This window comes from Borostomias antarcticus (assembly GCF_949987555.1).
Source record: "Borostomias antarcticus genome assembly, chromosome: 1".
In the NCBI taxonomy this organism is placed as follows: Eukaryota; Metazoa; Chordata; class Actinopteri; order Stomiiformes; family Stomiidae; genus Borostomias; species Borostomias antarcticus.
In genome coordinates this window covers 55,095,769-55,115,762 of record NC_140234.1, presented here as the reverse complement: position 1 = coordinate 55,115,762, position 19,994 = coordinate 55,095,769, and the positions used below count along the sequence as shown (strand labels likewise).

Genomic DNA, 19,994 nt, shown 5'->3' with positions numbered 1-19,994 from the left:
TTGGCATATGCTGCACTAGGCTACAGGCCAAAAGTAACTATGCCAGAAAGAATTATCATGATAGTAGGCTATCAGATTCAAATCGCAAACTTGCTGGCATTTCAACCCCGTTTGATTAATATTTATGAAACCTGGTACTTATGTCTTTTCTCATGGGGAACACATTTGTTAGCCTGATTTTACCAAACCCAATTCGCAAAAATGCGAAGGGAAACTCACAGATGCTTTCTTAAGGGCGTTAATCAAAATGCCTGAACACAATAGACATACAACCAATCAGCGAAAATGCCTCCACGGTGCTCTTCTTTTCCATCTTATTAAACCTGCCCCATATTAGAGAAGCGGTTGTGATTGGCAAGAACAAATTTCTGTTCGAGCGGATTCCGTTAGAACGATTGTATATCCAGGCCCAATCCCAATATCCAGGCCCAATCCCAATGTTCACCCTTGCAGACTCACAGATTCAAGTCCGCGAGGGCTTAGGGTGTCCCAATGTTAAATCGGCAAGTACATGTGGGCTCTCTGGCAGATATTTTGAGCCCTTTATGCCCCCTTATCGTAAGTCTACACTTCTTCCTAAGGGAATTACTCACAGTTCTTATCGTTGTGACGTGAAACACGGGGTTACCTGAAGAACAGCCAATAAACAAGCACGGACAGATCAACCAACCCTTACGTTCACGCTATATATAGTTTATGGTGCGTGCAACTTAATAACCCCTACTAGCTGAGTGATACTGTAACCTACCATTGCAAGTGAAAGGCCCCTACAGGCCAGTGGCCCTGGGCTACTTCCTATAGGCTATAGCAGTGTATGAGGCGTGCAACTGAGGCTGAGCAGGTTTCTTATTCGCAATTGCCAGTCCACTTTATATCGCATGAAAGCCGTAAACGTGTAAAATAATTTCAGAGCGGTCACAGCTACTGACAAAGTAGGGTAATATGTTTATGTCCAAACTTGTGAAATGTGTTAACTGACTTGGCTGTTGTGTGTGAACCAAACGGTACACTGCCACCTTGTGTATTTTCTCCAGATCTGCAGCACAGATCAGCATGCGCAGGCTGTTTACACACAGGTGAAACTTACACAACCTTCTTGTTTAGCGCCCCCAAAAAACAACAACAACCAAACAAACAGGGATATACTTGAGTCAGTAAGAGATTTTTGCGTTGAGTTCAATACATCCATGGTTGAGTTATAATTGGTAGGCTATGGAGGTTGGATCAGGGCTGGATGGTTGTCGGGGGGGGGTCACGTGAGTTTTCTCATAGAACAATATGGCTCCTAGCAGAGAACAAAACATCATCGGCTGATTGCTTCTTGCTGGCAAACTACAGCGTAGCTTGCAAGATTCCCACCCAAGGCTGTGGTCAAATTGCATGATCATTTATTTATTTTGGACTTGCCGGGGAACCGGTCCACTGTGTACGCTGAACTGTCACTTGAGGTACGTGACGGGCTAACGAGGTATCTGGCTAACCGAGTTTGGGAAATGTTATAATCAGCACTAGCCGGGTGGATGTGTGAGCGAGTTTGCGAGTCTAGCTTTACAGTTAGTTAGTTAGGCTTACTACTAGTTATCTAGCTCGTTACCCCTTTACTTCTTCTTTCTCTGGGGGCTAAGTTAGCTCAATCTTAACATTTCATCACATGACATTTCCGTATACTCGAATTAACTGTTAGCTAGGCTAACTTTTAGCTAGCTAGCTAACGTTACTGCTGCAAGACCGGTCGTCTAGCTCATGTGAACGAGATAGCTAGCTGCAATTAACTGATATCTTTGTGTCTGGCTTGAATGGTGCGAGTCACAATGTGACAGTAGTAGCTAGTAACCTAAGTTTGCTAGCAAGCTAACAGGCTTGCAAATACGTTAGCATTGTTTTTCACGGTCCGTCATGCGAACAGACTGACGTGTCAATTCAGGTTAGATTTACCATCTGGATTTGTTTTTTGTTTTTTGAAGTATGATTACTTTCTAGCTACATATCCATCACTTTAATTTTGCCCTGGTCTATTGCACTCTCAGTGCACCACTACTAGCACAGTCCATTTCCTTGAACAAGCCTCTGAGGAGCAGTGAAGTCATGTGATGTGAGCAGGGCTCAGCCCTAATGAGGAAGACAAGCTTGTCGTAAGGAGTCGTGTGGATTTAGAAAACTCACAGGTTCATTTGTGTTGTCAGTGGCAATTACTGGATTAGTTTTCTTTTGTTATTTTACACATAATTCTGAGTATTTCCTGGACATTACCTCGTTATAAAAAAAATTTAAAAAAACTTTTCGTTTTAAATGTTTTCACAGGCAGCTCAACGATATAGGCCTAGCCTACCAGTCATCTTCCTGATGTCAGTACTCCCTCACTCCATGGAGAAGTAAGCCTAAGTGTCATCCTCTGTGGGAGACTGTTGATCAGAGGCTGTTGGGCAGTGAGTAGCTCCTGTCAGGCCTAGCAGGAGCCATGGAGTGGCTAGTGTCGGCAGTGGAGAAGGACCTTGAGGTGGACCGTCGGCAGCTGGCTCCAGGGCCCCGTCCCCAGGAGCTGGTGGCCCTTGTTCCAGCGCGCTGGGTGGTGGGTCTTAGGGAGAGGAAAATGACCCGGTGTGCTCGCTCTGAGAGCATCAGTGAGACAGAGCTGCACGCTTACCTTCAGCGCTCACAAGTAAAGCTACCTCCTGGCTGGACACGAGTGTACATTCATGGCCTGAGGAAAAGCAAGTTGGGCTACAGGTTGGCTAGAGACCCATGCTTCCATGGAGAGGCAGCCTCAAATGATTCTTTCATGAAGATGATGCAAGGAGTATCGAAGCACAATGTCAGGTATTATATACTCTTTAGTCCACTCTCGGATGCACAATGTGCCCTGTCCCACAGTATGTTCTGAATGATGAACTATTATCTGATGTTTTATGTTACTACAATAATGACATTTTGTACGTTTTCTGAATGAAAAGGTTAGGTAGATGCAGTGACTGTATAACGCATGATTAACTTGCAATACTCATCACATCTGTTTTGCCTCCTACGTATAGGAATCTGTGGCGGGAGACTCATCACAACCTGGTGCAGCCATATGCAGGACCAACAGAGCAAATGCACATAGCAGCCATAGATGCTGTGCGCCAAGCACTGCAGAAACTCTTCGGCTCCACGTTCGTCTCCACTGACCGGGTATCACCATCCCTCTCCCCTGCCAGAGAAAAGGAGAAAGAGAATTCATTCCCACCCAGCTCCTCCAAACACCACTCGGATCATGTGTGTCCCAATTTACTCCCTGCAGAGTGCCTGCTGGAGTCAGCAGACATGCTCTACGTGGTTCTACCATACACCCAGTATTCCCTATATGACATAGTCTCCTACAGCCCAGCCAAGCTGGCCAACAGCTATGCCAAAGTGCTGTTCATCCTCTACCAGTTACTGATAGTGTTACGGGCATGTCAGGCTGCAGGGCTGTCCTGTGGGGAGCTCTCCCTGCAGGACATTGCTGTGGACGAGCAGCTCTGCAGCCGCCTCAGGCTCAACCTGGCCCATTACGAAGAGCTGGGGGAGGACAGGGAGGCAGACAGCTATGTCACTGGGGGACAGGTGTTAAGAAGTATTCAGGTGAAGGACAGTCCAAGTGTGGGAAGTGACAATAAGAGGCTGTGCAAAGACTGCTCTGGTGAGCTCAAGTCTCTGGCCCTGGACTGGGCCCACGGCCGAGTCAGCAACTTCCGCTACCTGATGGAATTGAATAGGTTAGCTGGGAGGCGGAAGGGAGACCCGAACTACCACCCTGTCCTGCCTTGGGTGGTCGACTTCACTGTGCCATTCGGAAGGTTCCGGGACCTCAGGAGGTCAAAGTTCAGGCTGAATAAAGGAGACAAGCAGCTGGACTTCACCTATGAGATGACCAAAGAGGCTCTGGCAGCAGCAGCTAACGGAGGAGGGGCAGTTGGTGTTCTTGGAGACCTGGGTGGGCCTGTTGGTCCTGGAGGTACAGGGCAGTCTGATCACCTCCATGTGCCCCACCACATCTCAGATGTGCTGTCAGACATCACCTATTATGTCTACAAGGCCCGTCAGACACCCAAGTCAGTGCTGTGCAGCCACGTGAGGTCGCAGTGGGAGCCTAATGAATATCCAGCCAATATGGAACGCATGCAGAGTTGGACTCCGGATGAGTGCATTCCGGAGTTCTACACCGATCCTTCCATATTCCGCTCCATCCACCCAGACATGCCTGACCTGGACGTGCCCCCCTGGTGTAACTCCTGTGAAGATTTCATAGAGATGCATAGACGCCTCCTGGAGAGCAGAGATGTGTCCCAGTATCTCCACCACTGGATAGACCTCACGTTTGGCTACAAGCTGTCAGGCAACGAGGCCATCAGGGCCAAGAATGTGTGCCTGCACCTGGTGGACAACCACACCCACCTCACAAGCTACGGTGTGGTGCAGCTATTTGACCAACCCCACCCACCCCGCCTTGCTCCTTACCAGTACTCCCCCCCTGAGCCCCCTATCCTGGGCTTAGCTGCTCTCAATGTGCCTTCTCTGCAAATTCCTCTGCTCAGCGCCATGGTGGATGCCGTGGACGGGATGGTCCCAGAGGCCACTGGCTGTGAGTCCAGTGGCTGGACCATGGTGGACCGAGATGAGGAGCTTGAACAAGGTATGGAAGCCCTGGACTCATTAGCCTCCACTGGTACCCCCACTTCGGCCTCCTCCTCCGCCCCGCAGCTACTGCCACTCATCAGCACAGCCGGGGGGAAGACGGGAGGGGAGCACTCTGGCGTGGCGATATCCCAGTCCCCCAGCTCCTTCCCCAGTGAGGGGTCAGGCAGTGCAACTAATGCCCCGGGCCCTGGCCTACGCAGTGCCATGCTACAGAGAGTCGGCCCAGTCAACAAGAAGCATGGGGAAGGCAGTGTGAGTGGCACCAACACAGACGATCTCAAGATCAGCCTGCCTGAAGGGTTCAGCCCATTACAACCGCTGGAAGAGTTGGAGAAGCTGAACAACTTCTTGGTGAAGAGTCTACACGCTCAGGTGTGGCGGCCCCCAGAGTCCAAGGAGGAGAATGCGGAAGGGAGGACGGCTGCGGAATCTCTTCCTTCTCTCGCGGTGCTCTACCAGCGGGACATGCAGGCTCTGGGCGTCCTCCTGGCCGAGATATTCTACTCGGCTAAGCTGCGCGGCGTGAAACCTGGCGCCCCGCTGAGCGAGCGCTACCGGGCCGTGGCGAAGCTCTGCTCCGCCAGCCTCCGGGATGTACCGCTGCCACTGCGTCACGCCCTGGAGACCCTGCTGCATCTGCGAAAACGCCCCTCCGAAGTCGGCCTGGAGCGGCCGTGTCCTCGTCCGCTTCTGTTCAAATATGACCCCATCTACGAGGGTCTCCCTCCCCCAAGCCCGTCACAGTTACTGAGCCCCTATCTCTCCCCTCTGCCTTTCCCCACCTATTTCCCAGCCCTCCATCAGTTCATCTTCTCCTACCACGCCAAGATGGAGACCGCCTGCAGCCTGCAAGGCCGTGACGTAGTTTTCCACCTGTGGCAGCAGCTAGAGACGCTGCTGCAGGGGAACATCACGGCAGAAGGCCTGGAGATCCTCCTGCCGTTTGTATTAGCCCTCATGCTGGAGGAGACCACGGCCGTGTACGCCGCCTGGTACCTGTTCGAGCCCATCTCCAGGGTGCTGGGGCCGAGGAACGCCGCAAAGTACCTCCTGAAGCCCCTGGTGGGCGTGTATGAGAACCCGCGCTGCCTCCGAGGCCGCTTCTACCTCTACACGGACTGCTTCGTGCTGCAGCTGATCGTGAGGCTGGGCCTGCCGGCCTTCCTGTCCAACCTCCTGCCCCATGTGCTCCAGGTCATCACTGGCTTCGAAAGCTGCAGCTCTGCCTCCGGGCCCCAGTGGGAGGCCTGCAAAGCCCTGAGGGGTGGGGCCTGTGACCTGGGAGAGGAGGAGGAGGACTACCAGTTAGGAGAGGGAGGCCCATCCTCCGGGTCCGCTAGCGGGAAGGTGGGTGGGGGCAGCGGAGGGGCTGGTGGAGTCGGGGTGTCGGGAGACCCAGGGCTGATGGACTATTCCTCAGGGATCAGCCTCAGCGACCAGGTGTTCCTCACAGAGGGTGAGGATTTCCAGAATGGCTTCTACAACGTCAACAACGGAGCAGGGGGCTCAGCAGGCGGAGGGGCGGGCCTGTCCGGAAAACAGCAGAGCCAGGGCGTCACGGGCAAGGAACAGGACCAGGAGTCTCTGAGCGTCGGGAAACTGAGCAACAAAAGCAGCACCAGCGAAGTCTCTCTGGGAGATGGGGACTCGACCCGGGACCGGACCAGTCTGAAGTCAGTCGACAGCAGCCAGGACCTGAAGCAGGCCAGCGAGGGGGAGGAGGGAGGAGACCTGGAGGGGGAGGAGGGGGAGACTGAGGAGAGTAAGGAGGGGCCAGTGGAGCGTGTGCCCAGCCTAGAGTTCACACTCTCTGGGTCCGGGGCCACCCTGGATGGGGAGTTTGTGAATGGCTTGGAGTTGGGGGAGACGGAGAAAGGCATGGTGGGAGAGGAGGAGGAGGAGGAGGAGGATCATGACCCGTCTGAGGACTCTGAGGAGAAAGAGCACAAGATTCTTCTAGGTTAGTCTCCAACAAAACGTCCCACACATGCGTCACACACACGCGTGTATCATATCTCTATCATATCTGTATCATGTGTCGTATGTTGCCTGGTGTGATATGTTGTCGCTGCTTTTCTCTCGCAGACACAGTCTGTAAGACAGTGAGGTGGCTGTCTGCAAAGCTGGGGCCTACAATGACATCTAGATACGTGGCCAGAAATCTGCTCCGTCTCCTCACAACCTGCTACATTGGTGGGTAACAAGTTACTATTCATTGTCATAGAAATATGATAGATATTCCCTTAGGGAAATTATGGTGCGTTCGTTTATAACTGGGAGGTGGCAAATTGCGACTTGCTACTAGGAATGATTAAATAAAACACCGCATGAACTCGCACTTCCTCGTCGCAAATTCGGATATGTTTCTCAGCCCCCAGTTGCTCGAATGCGCTAGATATAACTAGGTAACTGTGATATAATGGTATATAGCTCGAATGCACACAGGTCGGAGGTAGGTATTTTGCCACTTGCGACCTGCCACCTCCGACCACAAACGAACGCACCATTAATCCCCCCCCCCCCCACACACATTTCACACATTTATCTTTCTCTGCTTCCCCTTTCTTCCCTCAAGGCCCAGACAAGCACCAGTTTGTGGCCCCTGCTGCAGAGGAGAGCAGCTTGGAGAGTGTCGGGATGGGGAGTGTGTATGAGAAGAAGCCTGTGGTAGGAGACCAGACGGCAGGCCCGGTCCTGGACTGTCTCCTCTACATCGCCCACCTGTACGGAGAGCCTGTGTTGACATACCAGTACCTGCCCTATATCGGCTACCTGGTACTACACGACTACATTCACTCACAGCATCTCATCCTAGCATGACAGTCATGCAAATCATGTATTGGATTTAACCTGTGTACTTACAGGAGAAAAATAGTTTCCCAACTTTATATATTGAACAGGCAGTATTGATTTAATTTGGGGACTTGGATATTATGTTGTGGTAATGATATGAAATGCTTGGTCCAAGCCTGTGTGCTCAGTGCTGTGTTCCTCCCCAGGTGTCTCCGCCCTCGTCGTGTCGTTTGAACACGCGGAAGGAGGCGGGGCTGCTGGGGGCGGTGGTGTTGACTCAGAAGATCATTGTCTTCCTGTCCGACACCACCCTCATGGACATGCTGATGAAGATCAACCAGGAAGTGCTGCTGCCCCTGCTGGACCTGCTCACCTCACCCAGGATGGGGTAAACATACACACACACACACACACACTTTAATTTAGAAAAATCAATTCACTCATCTCTGCCCTGTGTTCAGGTTCCCCAGCGGGGTCCAGACACGTTCAGCCGTCTGTCTGAAGACCCTCAGCCTGATGGCTCTCATATGTCTGCGCATCGGCAGGGAGATGGTGCAGCAGCACATGGCCGACACCCTGCGCAGGTTCTTCACGGTCTTTACCCTGCTACACAGTCTGCAGACACAGGTAAAACACACGTGCAGAAGTTCCACCTTTCATTTTTGTCATCACCTGATATCTGCACACATCATTTTGTAATTACGAATAATGTGTTCCTGTGGTGCAGCTGGAGAGCGCCCCCCGCAGGGAGGTGGGAGAGTACACACTGGTGGACGTGCGCACACCGGAGGGTTCCGAGGTGACGTGTGAGCTGGGTGTCCTGGAGGAGCTTCAGGCTGTCTTCAACCCTGAGATGGCCTACGCCTCCTACATACCTTTCTACTGCCTCATAGGTGAGAAGCGCACACATAAGCATACAGTGTAGTAATTTAAGACCTATTTAGCTCATATATATATATACATATATATAAAGCTCAAATCAGTGTTTCCTGTGGAATTGATCTCTTGGTGTGGTGGTGCCAAGCTCAAGACTAGGAAGAAGACTAAGAAATAGGAGGGATTTCTATACCAAAGCGGGGGGGTCTGGGGGTCCTACCCCAGAAAAAAAAAGGTTTCAGAGGGTTAGTTTCCTGTATTCTGGTGACTATTAAAGCAATACATCGTGATATTTGGACCTTTACAAACATGTCTGGTGCTTTTTCTCCAATTCGATTTACTAAAAGTAAGCTGAATTGTTCAAACAGTCTACTCAGAAAGATAATACATTGACATTTATTACATTTTAAAACTCGCACCCCCGGGACGCAGCATTCAGTCAAAGTGCGCATGCGCAACGTTGCGCTTAAACAACACAGTAGTAGCTAACTATTCCGGCGTCTATGGATATCATGCGTTTTTTAGCTCAATTATATCATGGCGGAGGTGAGAGAACCGAAGCGAAACATCACGGAGGAAGCCAGAAAAACAAAAAGACAATCTGATAACTTTACGACAGTACGACAGTACACTTACTCGCAGAGCCTGTGGGGGCGCAGTTCAGAGAAAACTGGAGAAAACGCTATGTATTGCTTTAAAGAATGAAAATAACAAAATTGTGAAACGTATACGGAAAAGTATACTGTGAGAGAGGAGAGAAGAGGCTGTTGAGAGGAGAGCAGGAGAAGAGAGAGAAGGAAGAGGGTGAAGATGAGAGATTAGAAAGACAGTCTGATCATTTAGACTGTATGAGCCTGCAGTTAAGCATCAATGGGCATCAAACATTATTTTTTATTAAATAAAACATTCCATCTATTATTCTCAACCCATAACTTGTCCCTCCACTCTGTGCTTGTCCTGTCTTCTCCTACCACAATCACAGCCTTTTTTAATATAGCTTACATAAATAATAGGCTAGATTAGGCTACACTTAACTGATATTTCGTTGCATTTGCTGTTGCTTTGACTGGCACTCTTTAGGTGGCTGGAGGAACATTAACGCAAGCTAGCGTCGTTAAACTTTCAGTTCCCCCAGCCAAAAAGACGGTCGCTCAATCAGTCAGTCAGTCAGGGCAGCGCCTCTGATTCAGATGTTGTACTCGCGCTTGTGGTGTGGGCCGTTTCCTTGACAATGCTTGCTGACTGACAGACAGCAGCGTGTAAGCTACGTAGATGGAGGCTCCGCTTCGGCTCAAACATGGGCTACTGGGTGCATGTGTAGCTCCACGTCACGTTTCTTAAGTGTATTTTTAGATAACGTTACATATTTATCACACTTCAACTATATTTTTTATTTGTCCGATCAGACAACTGCATGAGGCACTTGCCCGAACAGAGTTTACTGGTCCACGGGAAGCAATAGGCTAGCCTACCTGACTGCTCTCAACATTATTCTACTTTCTGTTCCTCTTCAAATATTGTCAGATGTCCATCTGGAAAATGTAGGCTTTATGCTTTAGGATCCGCCAGTTGTCATCAGCGAATTATAAGACCAAATAGGCCAGAGATGGACAGGAGCTGTCGGCACTTCTTAATGGAACGTTATCTAGCTCTATGCTGTATACGAGTCCACTTATTGATTACAAACATTAATATATTTTAAACTGCTATGTACCCTAGTGAGTAGTAGGCTAAGTAGCCTACCAGCACATTTTGGTCCAATTCAAACACTGGTTAAACACTAGTCTACATTATTTTGTAATAGGCTCGCTGAAGAAAACATCCCTTCACGCGCAAAGTCTTGAGTTGACCACAGAAAGCAGCATTCACGGAGCACGCGGCCCAGGCTTTTGTTGAAAATAAAAATGCAGGCAAGACTTTCTCATGGTTTTGAAAGCGCATTTAGGCAGAAATAATTAGAAAGTTTACAATTTTTAATTTAAGACTTTAATATACAGTATATAGCCTAATTTGTATTATTATTTTTTGTAGCAAATGTATGGTGTGGCGGCAAGGATTTTTCCATGGCGCCACACCACGGCAAAACCTTCCCAGCGGAAACACTGGTCAAATGCTATATACTTCTGCATCTCCTGTAGGTGACATGGCGATCCGTAAGCTGGTTCCCAACCACGAGCTGGTCTGGCGGCTGGCCCAGTCTTACCATGAGAAGGTCAGCCCGGGCAGCCCTGATGCCATCCCCACAGCGGGGCCCAGGGCAGAGATGCCCCCACCCTCGTCCTCCATGGGCCTCTCCCCCGGCCTGGGCAGGCACGTGGGCTGCATCCCCTTCCCGGCCCCCTCCACCACCTCCACCCCCCTAGCTCCGGACACCCTCCCAGAGTCCGGCACCTTCGGCAGCCACCTGGTGGGCAACCGCATCCAGGTGGCCCGGGACCCCGAGCTGGGGAGTAGCCCCAACCTGGGCTCCCTGGACACCTGGGGCCGCCCCCACCACCACCAACCCGGCCACGCCGCCACCCCCGTAATCACCGCCGCCTCCGCCTTCGCCGCGCCCTCCGTCGGCCCCTCCTTCTCCTTCTCGTCCCCGTCCTGGGTGATGGGCCCCACGCCAGAGGACAGCGCCCTGAAGCAGGAGCTCCCCCGCAGTGGTCGCTCCCTGCAGGGCAACTGGCTGGCCTACTGGCAGTACGAGATCGGCCTCAACCAGCAGGACGCCCACTTCCACTTCCACCAGATCCGCCTGCAGAGCTTCCTGGGGCACACGGGCACCGCCAAGTGCCTGGCGCCGCTGGCGGGCGAGGACTACTTCCTGTCCGGCAGCAAAGACAAGACGGTGAAGCTGTGGCCCCTCTACAACCACGGCGACGGGACTCGGGAGGTGGAGCCCAGGCTGACGTACACGGACCACCGGAAGTCCGTGTTCTACGTCGGCCAGCTGGAGGCGCTGCAGGAGGTGGTCAGCTGTGACGGAACAGTGCACCTTTGGGACCAGTTCACGGGTGAGGGAGGGAAATAGCCCTCACCAAATTACTGCTAGCATTCATCACATTTGACATACACATATATATCGGCTGTGTATAACATTTGATTGATTGATTGATTGAGGAAAGTGAGGGAAAAAATCTGTGTACAGCACTAGGTTTTGCCTTTTGAGTGATCAGCCTCTCTCCTACCGCGTGTGATCCAGGTAAGCAGATCTGCTCATACGACGCCCTGGACGGGAGGAACCCCATCACAGCTGTGACCACCATGCCAGCTCCTCACTGCAGTGTGGTGGTGGGCAGCGCTGACTCTGTCCTCCGCTTCATAGACCCTCGCAAACCTGGGTTCCAGGTGGGGAAGCCTACCCGCTCTCTCTCGCTCACTCTGTCTCTGTCTCTCTCTCTCTCTCTCTCTCTCTCTCTTGTCATTTTCTTCTGTTCAATCTTAATCTTACTAGCATTCAGTTTCATTCATCAGAAGAAGAGGTTGAACTGTCCCTGCTTACAGCCCTCTCTGCGGTTCTATGTGACCCCTGCCTGTTCTGTCCCTGTGTTCCCAGCATGAGTTCCGTCTGGCCTATAACAATGTAAGTGCGGGTCTGATCCGCTACCTGGCGGTGAGCCCTGGGGGGCGCACCGTGGCGGCGGGCTTCTCCTCTGGGTTCATCGTGCTGCTGGACGCACGCACCGGCCTGGTCCTGAGAGGCTGGCCGGCTCACGAGGGAGACATTCTGCAAATGAAGGTCTGTTCTGGGCTTGTGATGTTAGCCTGTCTAGAAGTTTTGATCTAGAAGTGATTACCTCCCCCACCAATAGGGGCCACCCTCTGTGCCCGTAGGTGATCCCATCAAGGTTTACAGCAGGACTCTGTATAGTGGGTAGAAAAAAATAATATAATTAATTAATTGAATTTATTGGAAACATTGAAGTTAATTATCTTAATATTGGTAAAAAAAACAACATCAATTGTTTTGTCTGATTCTCTCCTTCACCATAACAGGCCTGTGATGATTGGTTTGAATGATATGTTATTTTAACATTGTATGGTTGTTCTTTTGTGGTTCGTCTTTCCATCATACTGGTGGTATGATCAGCCTGCGGCTGCAAAGGAAACCCCACTGAATCAGGCAGCACTGCTCCTGCGTCCTCGATTAGCCCGACGTCAGTAACATGACACACCGTTACCCAAGAGTTGTGGATGTCTCCCATCCTTATGTCTCTGTCCTATAGCACATAACTCTGACTAGCCTTGCAGAGGTCTCACTGAGGGGAGTCAGACTCAGGATTGTTCAGTAGTCAGTCAGGTGATAAACCACTGTTGAGGCAATTTGCAGCCATGTGGTTCTATTTCGACATTCCATATGAGCGACAGACAGGAAGAATTCAACATTTGTAGGAGGGTGAAAGTTGTACCCAGTGGGTTTGCTCAGAAGCAGTCAACAAAGCACTAGAGCTGAGCAAACTTTGCTTAATCCCAAATAGTTGGGTCAAGGATTGTGACTCTGGCTTTGAGGGTACAGGTTTAGGCAAATAGGGACATGAGTTACTCATTAGAAAGTCAGTGATTCCCACAGGCCCAAATTCATGACCCAGACTCCCCCCTTGCCTTCCTATTAAACTTTGGCAATATGCCTACAGTCGCTGTCATGTTTGGGGAAGACCTTGGCACGTCTTTATTGAACAGGATTTAAGACGGACGTTTAAAATAATGAAATGACTGTTTATGAATATGGAAAGATGTGGACTTCACTGTCAACCAGACATATATGACTATGAGTGGGTGTGTGTTTGTGAGTGTGCCGCCCACTGCCCAATCTAATTCTGACCCTTGTGCCGTTGTCTCTGACTGTTACTGCCTGTTTGTCTGTTTTGCAGGCCGCTGAGGGCAACCTGGTCATCAGCTCCTCCACTGACCACACATTGACTGTGTGGAAAGATCTGGAAAAGAAGCCCCTCCATCAGTACAGGTCCCCCTCTGACCCCATCCACGCCTTTGACCTCTATGGTCCAGAGATAGTGGCTGGCACTGTGGCCAACAAGATAGGGGTCTACTCCATGATGGACATTTCTGCTAGCCCTGCCAGCAGCACCAAGCTCAGCGCGGAGAACTTCCGCGGTACCCTCACCAGCCTGGCCGTTCTGCCCACCAAGAGGCTCCTGCTTCTGGGCTCAGAGAATGGGGCCATCAGACTCTTAGCTTAGACTAAGCTACTACAGCATACAGCCCGCTCCAGACTTGTGCAGTGTCTTGTCCCTAAAGGCTGGTGTCTGGTGCCTGAGCCCCTCTCAGCTGCTCCCTGGTAGGATAGAGACATGATCCACTAATGAGGCCAGAGCAGAGTTCCTCTAAACCACATATTATCATGGAGGTGGGTGCACATCTACAGTAGTTGTATAAGCTTCACGCTGAAAGGATGTCACGTCTCTGATTGTAGTCAACGACCAAATTAGAAAATGAAGTGATTTCATATCACACTATAGAGGAAAGATTTTTTCAAACAACAAAAATGATCATGATGAATTTTCTTTTTTTTAAGCGTTTTGCCTATGCTTATCCTTGACTAGGTCAATGATTCTGAAGAATGGATCAGAGGAACTGCTCAGGAAGGTGGAACCAAACATGGTTCTGATGTAGTGTTTACACTCTCCAACTAGATGCATACCAACACCAAAAAAAAGAGATTGTGAGAGTCACTCCTCCGTCACTGTCTCCCTGTCTTTAGATCACGCAATGCATCAGATGCACTGATTAACTATGCAGTATTCATTGATGAAAACATTTTTAAATGTCTGTTAGCCATGTCTTTATATATATTAAACAAAATGTTCAATCACTTTAAATTGTTGATAAATCATATACAAAAAACACACAAGACCATTTCCTTTGATAGTTGTAGTGCACAATGCAACTCAATACAAACATGCATTGTATAGCATGGTGAGGAGAACAAAGTTATGATTGGTCAACTTGTCGCTGTTGTGTGCCAAGGTCAATGCCTAGCATCTGCTGCAGAATAGAGGCTGAATATTTTGACACTTCATTTCTGATACTCATTTTAGAACCTTACTTTACAAGTAATCATTAGTTTAAAGCTTTACTTGAAATCCCTGTTGCTCAAAACACCATTGATCAGTATGTGTGTGTGCGGGTGTGCGTGCGTGTGTGTGTTCTGAAAAATACAGTATATACATGTTATATGTTTTGAGATAAATCCCATTGAATGTCACTCGTGAAACATCACTTGCCCCTACAGCCTTGCATTGGATCTGTCAATGCCAAGACAGAGTTGACTTTTGTATGGTAATAAAAGTATGCCTTTTAGTAATTACAAGTCATTTGATGTAGCATGGCAAGATTTTTTAAAAGCCATAGGTTATCAAAATAAATGCTTATATCTATGATTGAATTAACTCCTGATAAATATATAATGTTGATACAAATCTGTTGCCATTGTATTTTACAGCCCAGGATTTGGAGGTATAGTCCTTAGACTTAAACCGTCTGTGTCCTGTTTCTGGGTCTACAATGACTTTGGTCTGTTTCAAGTTTTTGGTCTGCAAATGTACTCACACGGCCAAATGTTGGCAGTAGTCACCAATAAATGATGAATAGCTATTTAAACTGGGTTGTAAAATGAAGCCTTTTCCATCTATTTGAACACAACTGTTTGTATTGTAGTAGCCTACTGTACCTTAAATTGGATAGGTTGCCCACACCATAATGCCTGTTGCCAATTTTTAAATGCTGATCATCTACCTGCATAACTCACTGTTTCACATAGGTCCTGTGATTTCCCAGACTTTTATCATGTTCATGTCTTAAACAACTTTTTTTCTGAAAATTGTAAACTGGCTCATGCAGCTATAGTCAAGTCGTATTCCAATTTTCTAATGTTTTCTGTGACTTTTGTATATATATTTGAATACAGTAGCCCTATACTGTATAAGTCGAACATAACTTTGTTTTCAAGTGAGATAACACCTTGATAATCAGAACTGGTCAATAGTATGCCCATTAGAACATTTTAACGAGACTGCACAAATTGTATTTTATTTATTAACAGGTTTAATAAAATATTACCCTGAACTCGGTGTTTGATTCACCAATTTGTATGAATCGGACTGACTTGGCCTTTCCCACCCTCATTCGGCAACCATCTTTAGTCACCTAGTCTCTACTGTTGAATTCTAACGGCTTGGCTCCACTGGGTCCGTCAGCATCAACCATCAGACCTGTTTCTGCTGGGTGGTGAAATGTTGTGAAATCGAGGGCTTGGAGGAAAAGGGTGTAAGTTTTATAGAGTTTATGTAACATGTTAAAGGTCTTCATTAAATGGTAAAATAAGGTCACGGCCTATATTTTTGTTACTTTTTGAAATAAAGTCTGAAAACAAAGGCAAACCTGAAATCCATGAATAGCTTGGCGTACAAAAGGCGCGCGTATAAGCGCAGGTCAAGTTGGACACACACATGATTCCCTGCAATAACCAATAGCCTTGCTCGATTGCCAAATTTTAGATGACTGCCCTTATGAGTTGCTTGGCAAACTCCCAGTGATATCACCCCCATTGTGTGCTGCTGTCATCTGAATTTATTTATTTGCCCCTGCAGAGAAATAACACACTGTCAAACTACACGTTGCTTCATAGAGGTGTGCTGTAGATGTGTCATGCTATAGATTGACCAAACCATATCAGTCTCATTCAGCAGTCAGAATATTGGGCTTCAGTGTTTGACCCTGAGTCAGTCTGTGTTTACATTTATAAACAAGTAGTGACCTAGGCTATATGAGGCACAGATCAATGGAAGTTGAAATTTAACTGCTCACTGAACAACAGCCAGTCTTTTGCACAAGAGAATTCTGGTATCCAACATTCACTGTGGGCATCCCCCTTTTTAGACAGGATAGCAAGTTTCATTATCTAATCAAAACCAGGTAAGATTTAATATATCTTTTTATTTTCATGTGACTCATTAGCTGGGCTAAATGTCCTGGTTGTGATTTATGTGCTTAGTTTTAAATGGATTGAATGCTGAGCTAAAAGTAATGGATTCCGATTGACATCTTGTAGCCTATTATAACTCTGGAAAGCTTTTCACATTCACATTTCAAAGAGCATTGATCGTTGTGAAATCTTGCAGTTTGGTTTTCATGTTCTCCAAGAGCAACTGTACACACTTTTGATCCAGCATCTTGGTAACCTTAATTCAGCTGATTATAATTCTAAGGACTTTCTAGGACCTGGCTGATTAGTAGAATCAGGTGTGCTAAATTAGGGTTGGAGAGAAAGCCTCCAGGTGGGTAAATCTCAGGACCGGACACCTGTGGTCAATCATGTACAATCTAGACAAAAGCGCTTTTAAGTGTTAAGGCTCATCTATCACATAAGCTTACCGTTCGGATTTGATAATTAAGTGTTGTAGAGAATAGCTCCTCTAAACCAAGAGTACAGACACAGGCCCCCAGCTTCTCTGGAGCAATCAAAATTTATATTCTGTCAATTTCTCAGGTGTTTTCTATCAAAAACCTCCCAGCTCTTGCAGTCATACCGAGAGGCTCTTGCAGCCATACAGAGAGGGAAGCTGATAGGAGAGAACAGCTTACTTCTGGAGGACACATTTACACATTACGTTTAGATTGAAACTTTAGAGGTGAGTGATTTGAAATGCTTAAAATGCTAAATAAGTTCAAAAAGGTATCATCTCTGTGATTCTAATGTGGATATGCAAATTGTGTTCTTTGTAACATTGCAAAGTTAATTGGGTATTTTGTACAACTGAGTTGGCCACACATCATAGTTGATTCTGCTATGTTTCAGGCTTGCTGTTTGGACATGGACCTACATCTCCTTGCACTCCTGTTGATCTGTCTATGCAGAGAAGGACAGACTGTAAAGCGTTTACTAAGATATGGATCATGATTGTCCTGATGGATGTTTACTGTATTACTGTCATAGTGTATACAAGCCACATGCAGTCATTACAGTATGTCTTTTCTAGTCTACTTTCTATCAATCTAATCTAATCTCGTTCTCTCCAACAGCAATTGGAAGCACCTGACCTAAGTACAACTCCACCTATGGTTTTAGCTCCTACACTACAGTCTCATTGCACCAATGCAACCAGCACTAGTGAGGGCTTATCTGAGGAGGAGATGGAGGGGGATTGTCAGGAACTGGGTCGCAGTCCTAAATCCAAGAAGGTCTTAGCCAAAGCCATCCTGAAATTGGGCATGCAGGTCTTGGAGAACCTGAAGACAACACCCAAGCAGCCCAATGTAATCATTTCCCCTCTCAGCATAACCCTGGCTCTCTCCCAGCTGGCTCTGGGTATGAAGACATCCATGTTTGATTCTTTGTCTTTTCACTGTCTTTTGGTACTTCACAGTACATAACACTGAAACTTACCTCTGCTGTGAGGGGTCTGTTGATATGAGTGGAACATTGCATTTCTTTTCTTTTTTTCAGGTGCGGCAAATGAAACCAAAAAGCTTCTGATGCATCATCTCCATGAAAACATTTTGCCCTGCTATCACCAGTCTCTGCACAACCTACTGCTCCAGCTCAAAAATGATGACCTGCAAGTAGCCACTCGTATCCTCCTGCAACCAGGTTAGCGTTGTCCTCTTCAAAGAACTCTGGATTATATAGTGATTCAAGTGAATGAGAGAGCAGTGGTAAAAGTAGAATCTGTGCCTATAAGTGTGTTGATGTCTTAGGGTTTCAGGCAAAGCCAAAGTTTGTCTGGGAATCTATGAAAATTTATGACTCGGAGCCAGTGGCCTTGGAAGGTCTGAAGGAGGTCAATGAGTGGGTAGAGAAGGCCACAAACGGACACATGACAGACTTCCTAACTAGCCTACCGCCCAACCTAGTCCTTATGCTCATCAATGCTGTCCATTTCAAAGGTACAGTATGTACATGTTTGAACATGACGGTAAACATTCAATTTACAGGTTTCTCTATCCTGCATTAGTAGTCTGTTTTAAATGCTTTTCTTCGACGCATGGATAGTAATGCTAACCAGTGAACACCACCCCATGTCTCCTACAGGAGAATGGAAAAATCGCTTTGACCCCCGCTTCACCTCAAGAGGAGTCTTCTATATTGATGAAAATCACATAGTCGATGTTGACATGATGGAAGGTGCCAAACACCCATTGAGCCTGTTAATTGACAATGACCTCGATGCTCAGGTGAAATGCTTACCCACCCTCAACCCTTGTGGGAGGCCACATGACCATTGCACTTAGACTATTTTGTCCTCCTCAGTCTCCCTAATGTCATCTCTTCACTGGCTACTAACCTGAATTGATAAACTAACACTACTGTTTCATACTTCTGATGGTGCCATCCCTGCTTCTCCTGCACAGGTGGCTCGTTTTAGATTCAAGAAGCAGATGAGCCTGCTGTTGGTGTTGCCCACTTCTGGCAAGGTGAATGTGTCTGCCCTTGCAGCTAAGCTGAACATCTCTGACCTTTATGACCGCCTCTCCAAAGAGAGGGCAATGCAAGTCAAACTTCCCAAGTTCAAACTGGAGTACAGTCAAGAGCTCCAGGAGACACTAACCAGCATGGGTAAGGGGGAAAGCCATGAAAAACCTAAATGAATGCAATGCAGTTTCTGTACAGTTAGATTCACAGAATGAGTACACATGGGAGCTATGCTGGCAAAGAGAAGTTGTCTTTTGAATCAAGCTCCATCTAATCTCTTTTAACCCCCTGTGCTCAGGTCTAGGAGAGCTGTTTACTGGTCCCAACCTAGCAGGGATAGCAGAGGGATCCCTGCTGGTGTCCAGTGTGCAGCACAAGTCTAGCTTTGAGATCAATGAGGAGGGAGCCGAGGCATCAGCAGCTACGTCTGTGGGCATCTCCCGCTCCAACCCTTCTTTCAGTCTCAACCAGCCCTTCTTCTTTGCCCTCATGGATGATGAGACACAAGCACCAATCTTCCTGGGCGTCATCACCAACCCCAATCCTGAAGCTCCAGTCTTACAGTATGGAGGATATGGCAGCAAGGATGGAGGATATGGCAGCAAGGGTGGAGGATATGGCAGCAAGGATCAAGTCGAGGTCGTCTCTGAAAAAAATTCTGCCGCTCGCTCTTATGATCCTAAGTAAACTGAATCCCAATCATGAACCGCAATCAATCATGAACTGCACTGCTGTCTGATAGAATTAACCAAATTCAGGTAGTCATTCAGATAGGCTGTTATGTAGGCATATCTGAACAAGTTGGCCTTAATGATCAGCTAGGAACAAAACAAAAACAAAGGTGTCAAAAATAAATAAATAAACTGAAGCTTTTCTCTTGTTTTGTCCCCCTTCTTATAGGCTACACTAAACTTAAGCTTAGTACTGTATATTGCCCCATTTAAGTCTGTTCATTATCAGTCTTTCTGGAATATGTTTCTGAAAGAACACATTTGCTTCATATTTAATGGGAAAAAGAAATGCGGCTCATGGGTCATATTTCTCTTGCAGTGGCTTAATTTCAATTACAGATTGATTATTCTAGTCACATACTATAGATTCAAAATGTGCTAAAACAAAAATGCAGCTATCATATTTTATGTTCCCCCATTTTCTTTATCTTTATAAATATTTCTAGTATTATAGAACTCTGAATATAGGTTATAGCCAGTTCAACATGAAATACAAGCCATATTAAAATTTAACAAGTCAC

General features: G+C 47.6%; 2 protein-coding genes across 2 annotated transcripts; both read left to right on the top strand.

Moving 5' to 3' along the window:
* Positions 1 to 1,296: 1,296 nt before the first annotated feature.
* On the top strand, positions 1,297 to 15,343 carry wdr81 (WD repeat domain 81). The gene is made up of 12 exons (XM_084445876.1): positions 1,297 to 1,448; positions 2,302 to 2,817; positions 3,030 to 6,616; positions 6,742 to 6,849; positions 7,232 to 7,431; positions 7,656 to 7,837; positions 7,911 to 8,076; positions 8,177 to 8,342; positions 10,464 to 11,327; positions 11,516 to 11,661; positions 11,870 to 12,052; positions 13,185 to 15,343. The coding sequence occupies exons 2-12, from the start codon at positions 2,459 to 2,461 to the stop codon at positions 13,509 to 13,511; spliced, it is 6,288 nt and encodes a 2,095-aa protein (XP_084302002.1). The 5' UTR covers positions 1,297 to 1,448; positions 2,302 to 2,458; the 3' UTR covers positions 13,512 to 15,343.
* A 595-nt stretch (positions 15,344 to 15,938) lies between these two features.
* serpinf2b (serpin peptidase inhibitor, clade F (alpha-2 antiplasmin, pigment epithelium derived factor), member 2b) lies at positions 15,939 to 19,615 on the top strand. Its single transcript, XM_084438295.1, has 9 exons — positions 15,939 to 16,245; positions 16,820 to 16,961; positions 17,129 to 17,200; positions 17,353 to 17,638; positions 17,777 to 17,920; positions 18,028 to 18,216; positions 18,362 to 18,504; positions 18,682 to 18,886; positions 19,041 to 19,615. Exons 3-9 carry the CDS (start codon positions 17,144 to 17,146, stop codon positions 19,427 to 19,429), a joined length of 1,413 nt encoding a protein of 470 aa, XP_084294421.1. The 5' UTR covers positions 15,939 to 16,245; positions 16,820 to 16,961; positions 17,129 to 17,143; the 3' UTR covers positions 19,430 to 19,615.
* Positions 19,616 to 19,994: the final 379 nt, after the last annotated feature.

Excerpts from the sequence above, each read along its gene's own strand:
- serpinf2b (XM_084438295.1), top strand. The coding sequence starts at position 17,144 with ATGGACCTACATCTCCTTGCACTCCTGTTGATCTGTCTATGCAGAGAA. Across the intron at positions 18,505-18,681 it reads ACAATGACCTCGATGCTCAG|GTGGCTCGTTTTAGATTCAA; the intron begins GTGAAATGCTTA and ends TCTCCTGCACAG. Across the intron at positions 18,887-19,040 it reads GGAGACACTAACCAGCATGG|GTCTAGGAGAGCTGTTTACT; the intron begins GTAAGGGGGAAA and ends CCCTGTGCTCAG.
- wdr81 (XM_084445876.1), top strand. The coding sequence starts at position 2,459 with ATGGAGTGGCTAGTGTCGGCAGTGGAGAAGGACCTTGAGGTGGACCGT. Across the intron at positions 6,850-7,231 it reads CCTCACAACCTGCTACATTG|GCCCAGACAAGCACCAGTTT; the intron begins GTGGGTAACAAG and ends TCTTCCCTCAAG. Across the intron at positions 7,838-7,910 it reads CTCACCTCACCCAGGATGGG|GTTCCCCAGCGGGGTCCAGA; the intron begins GTAAACATACAC and ends CCCTGTGTTCAG.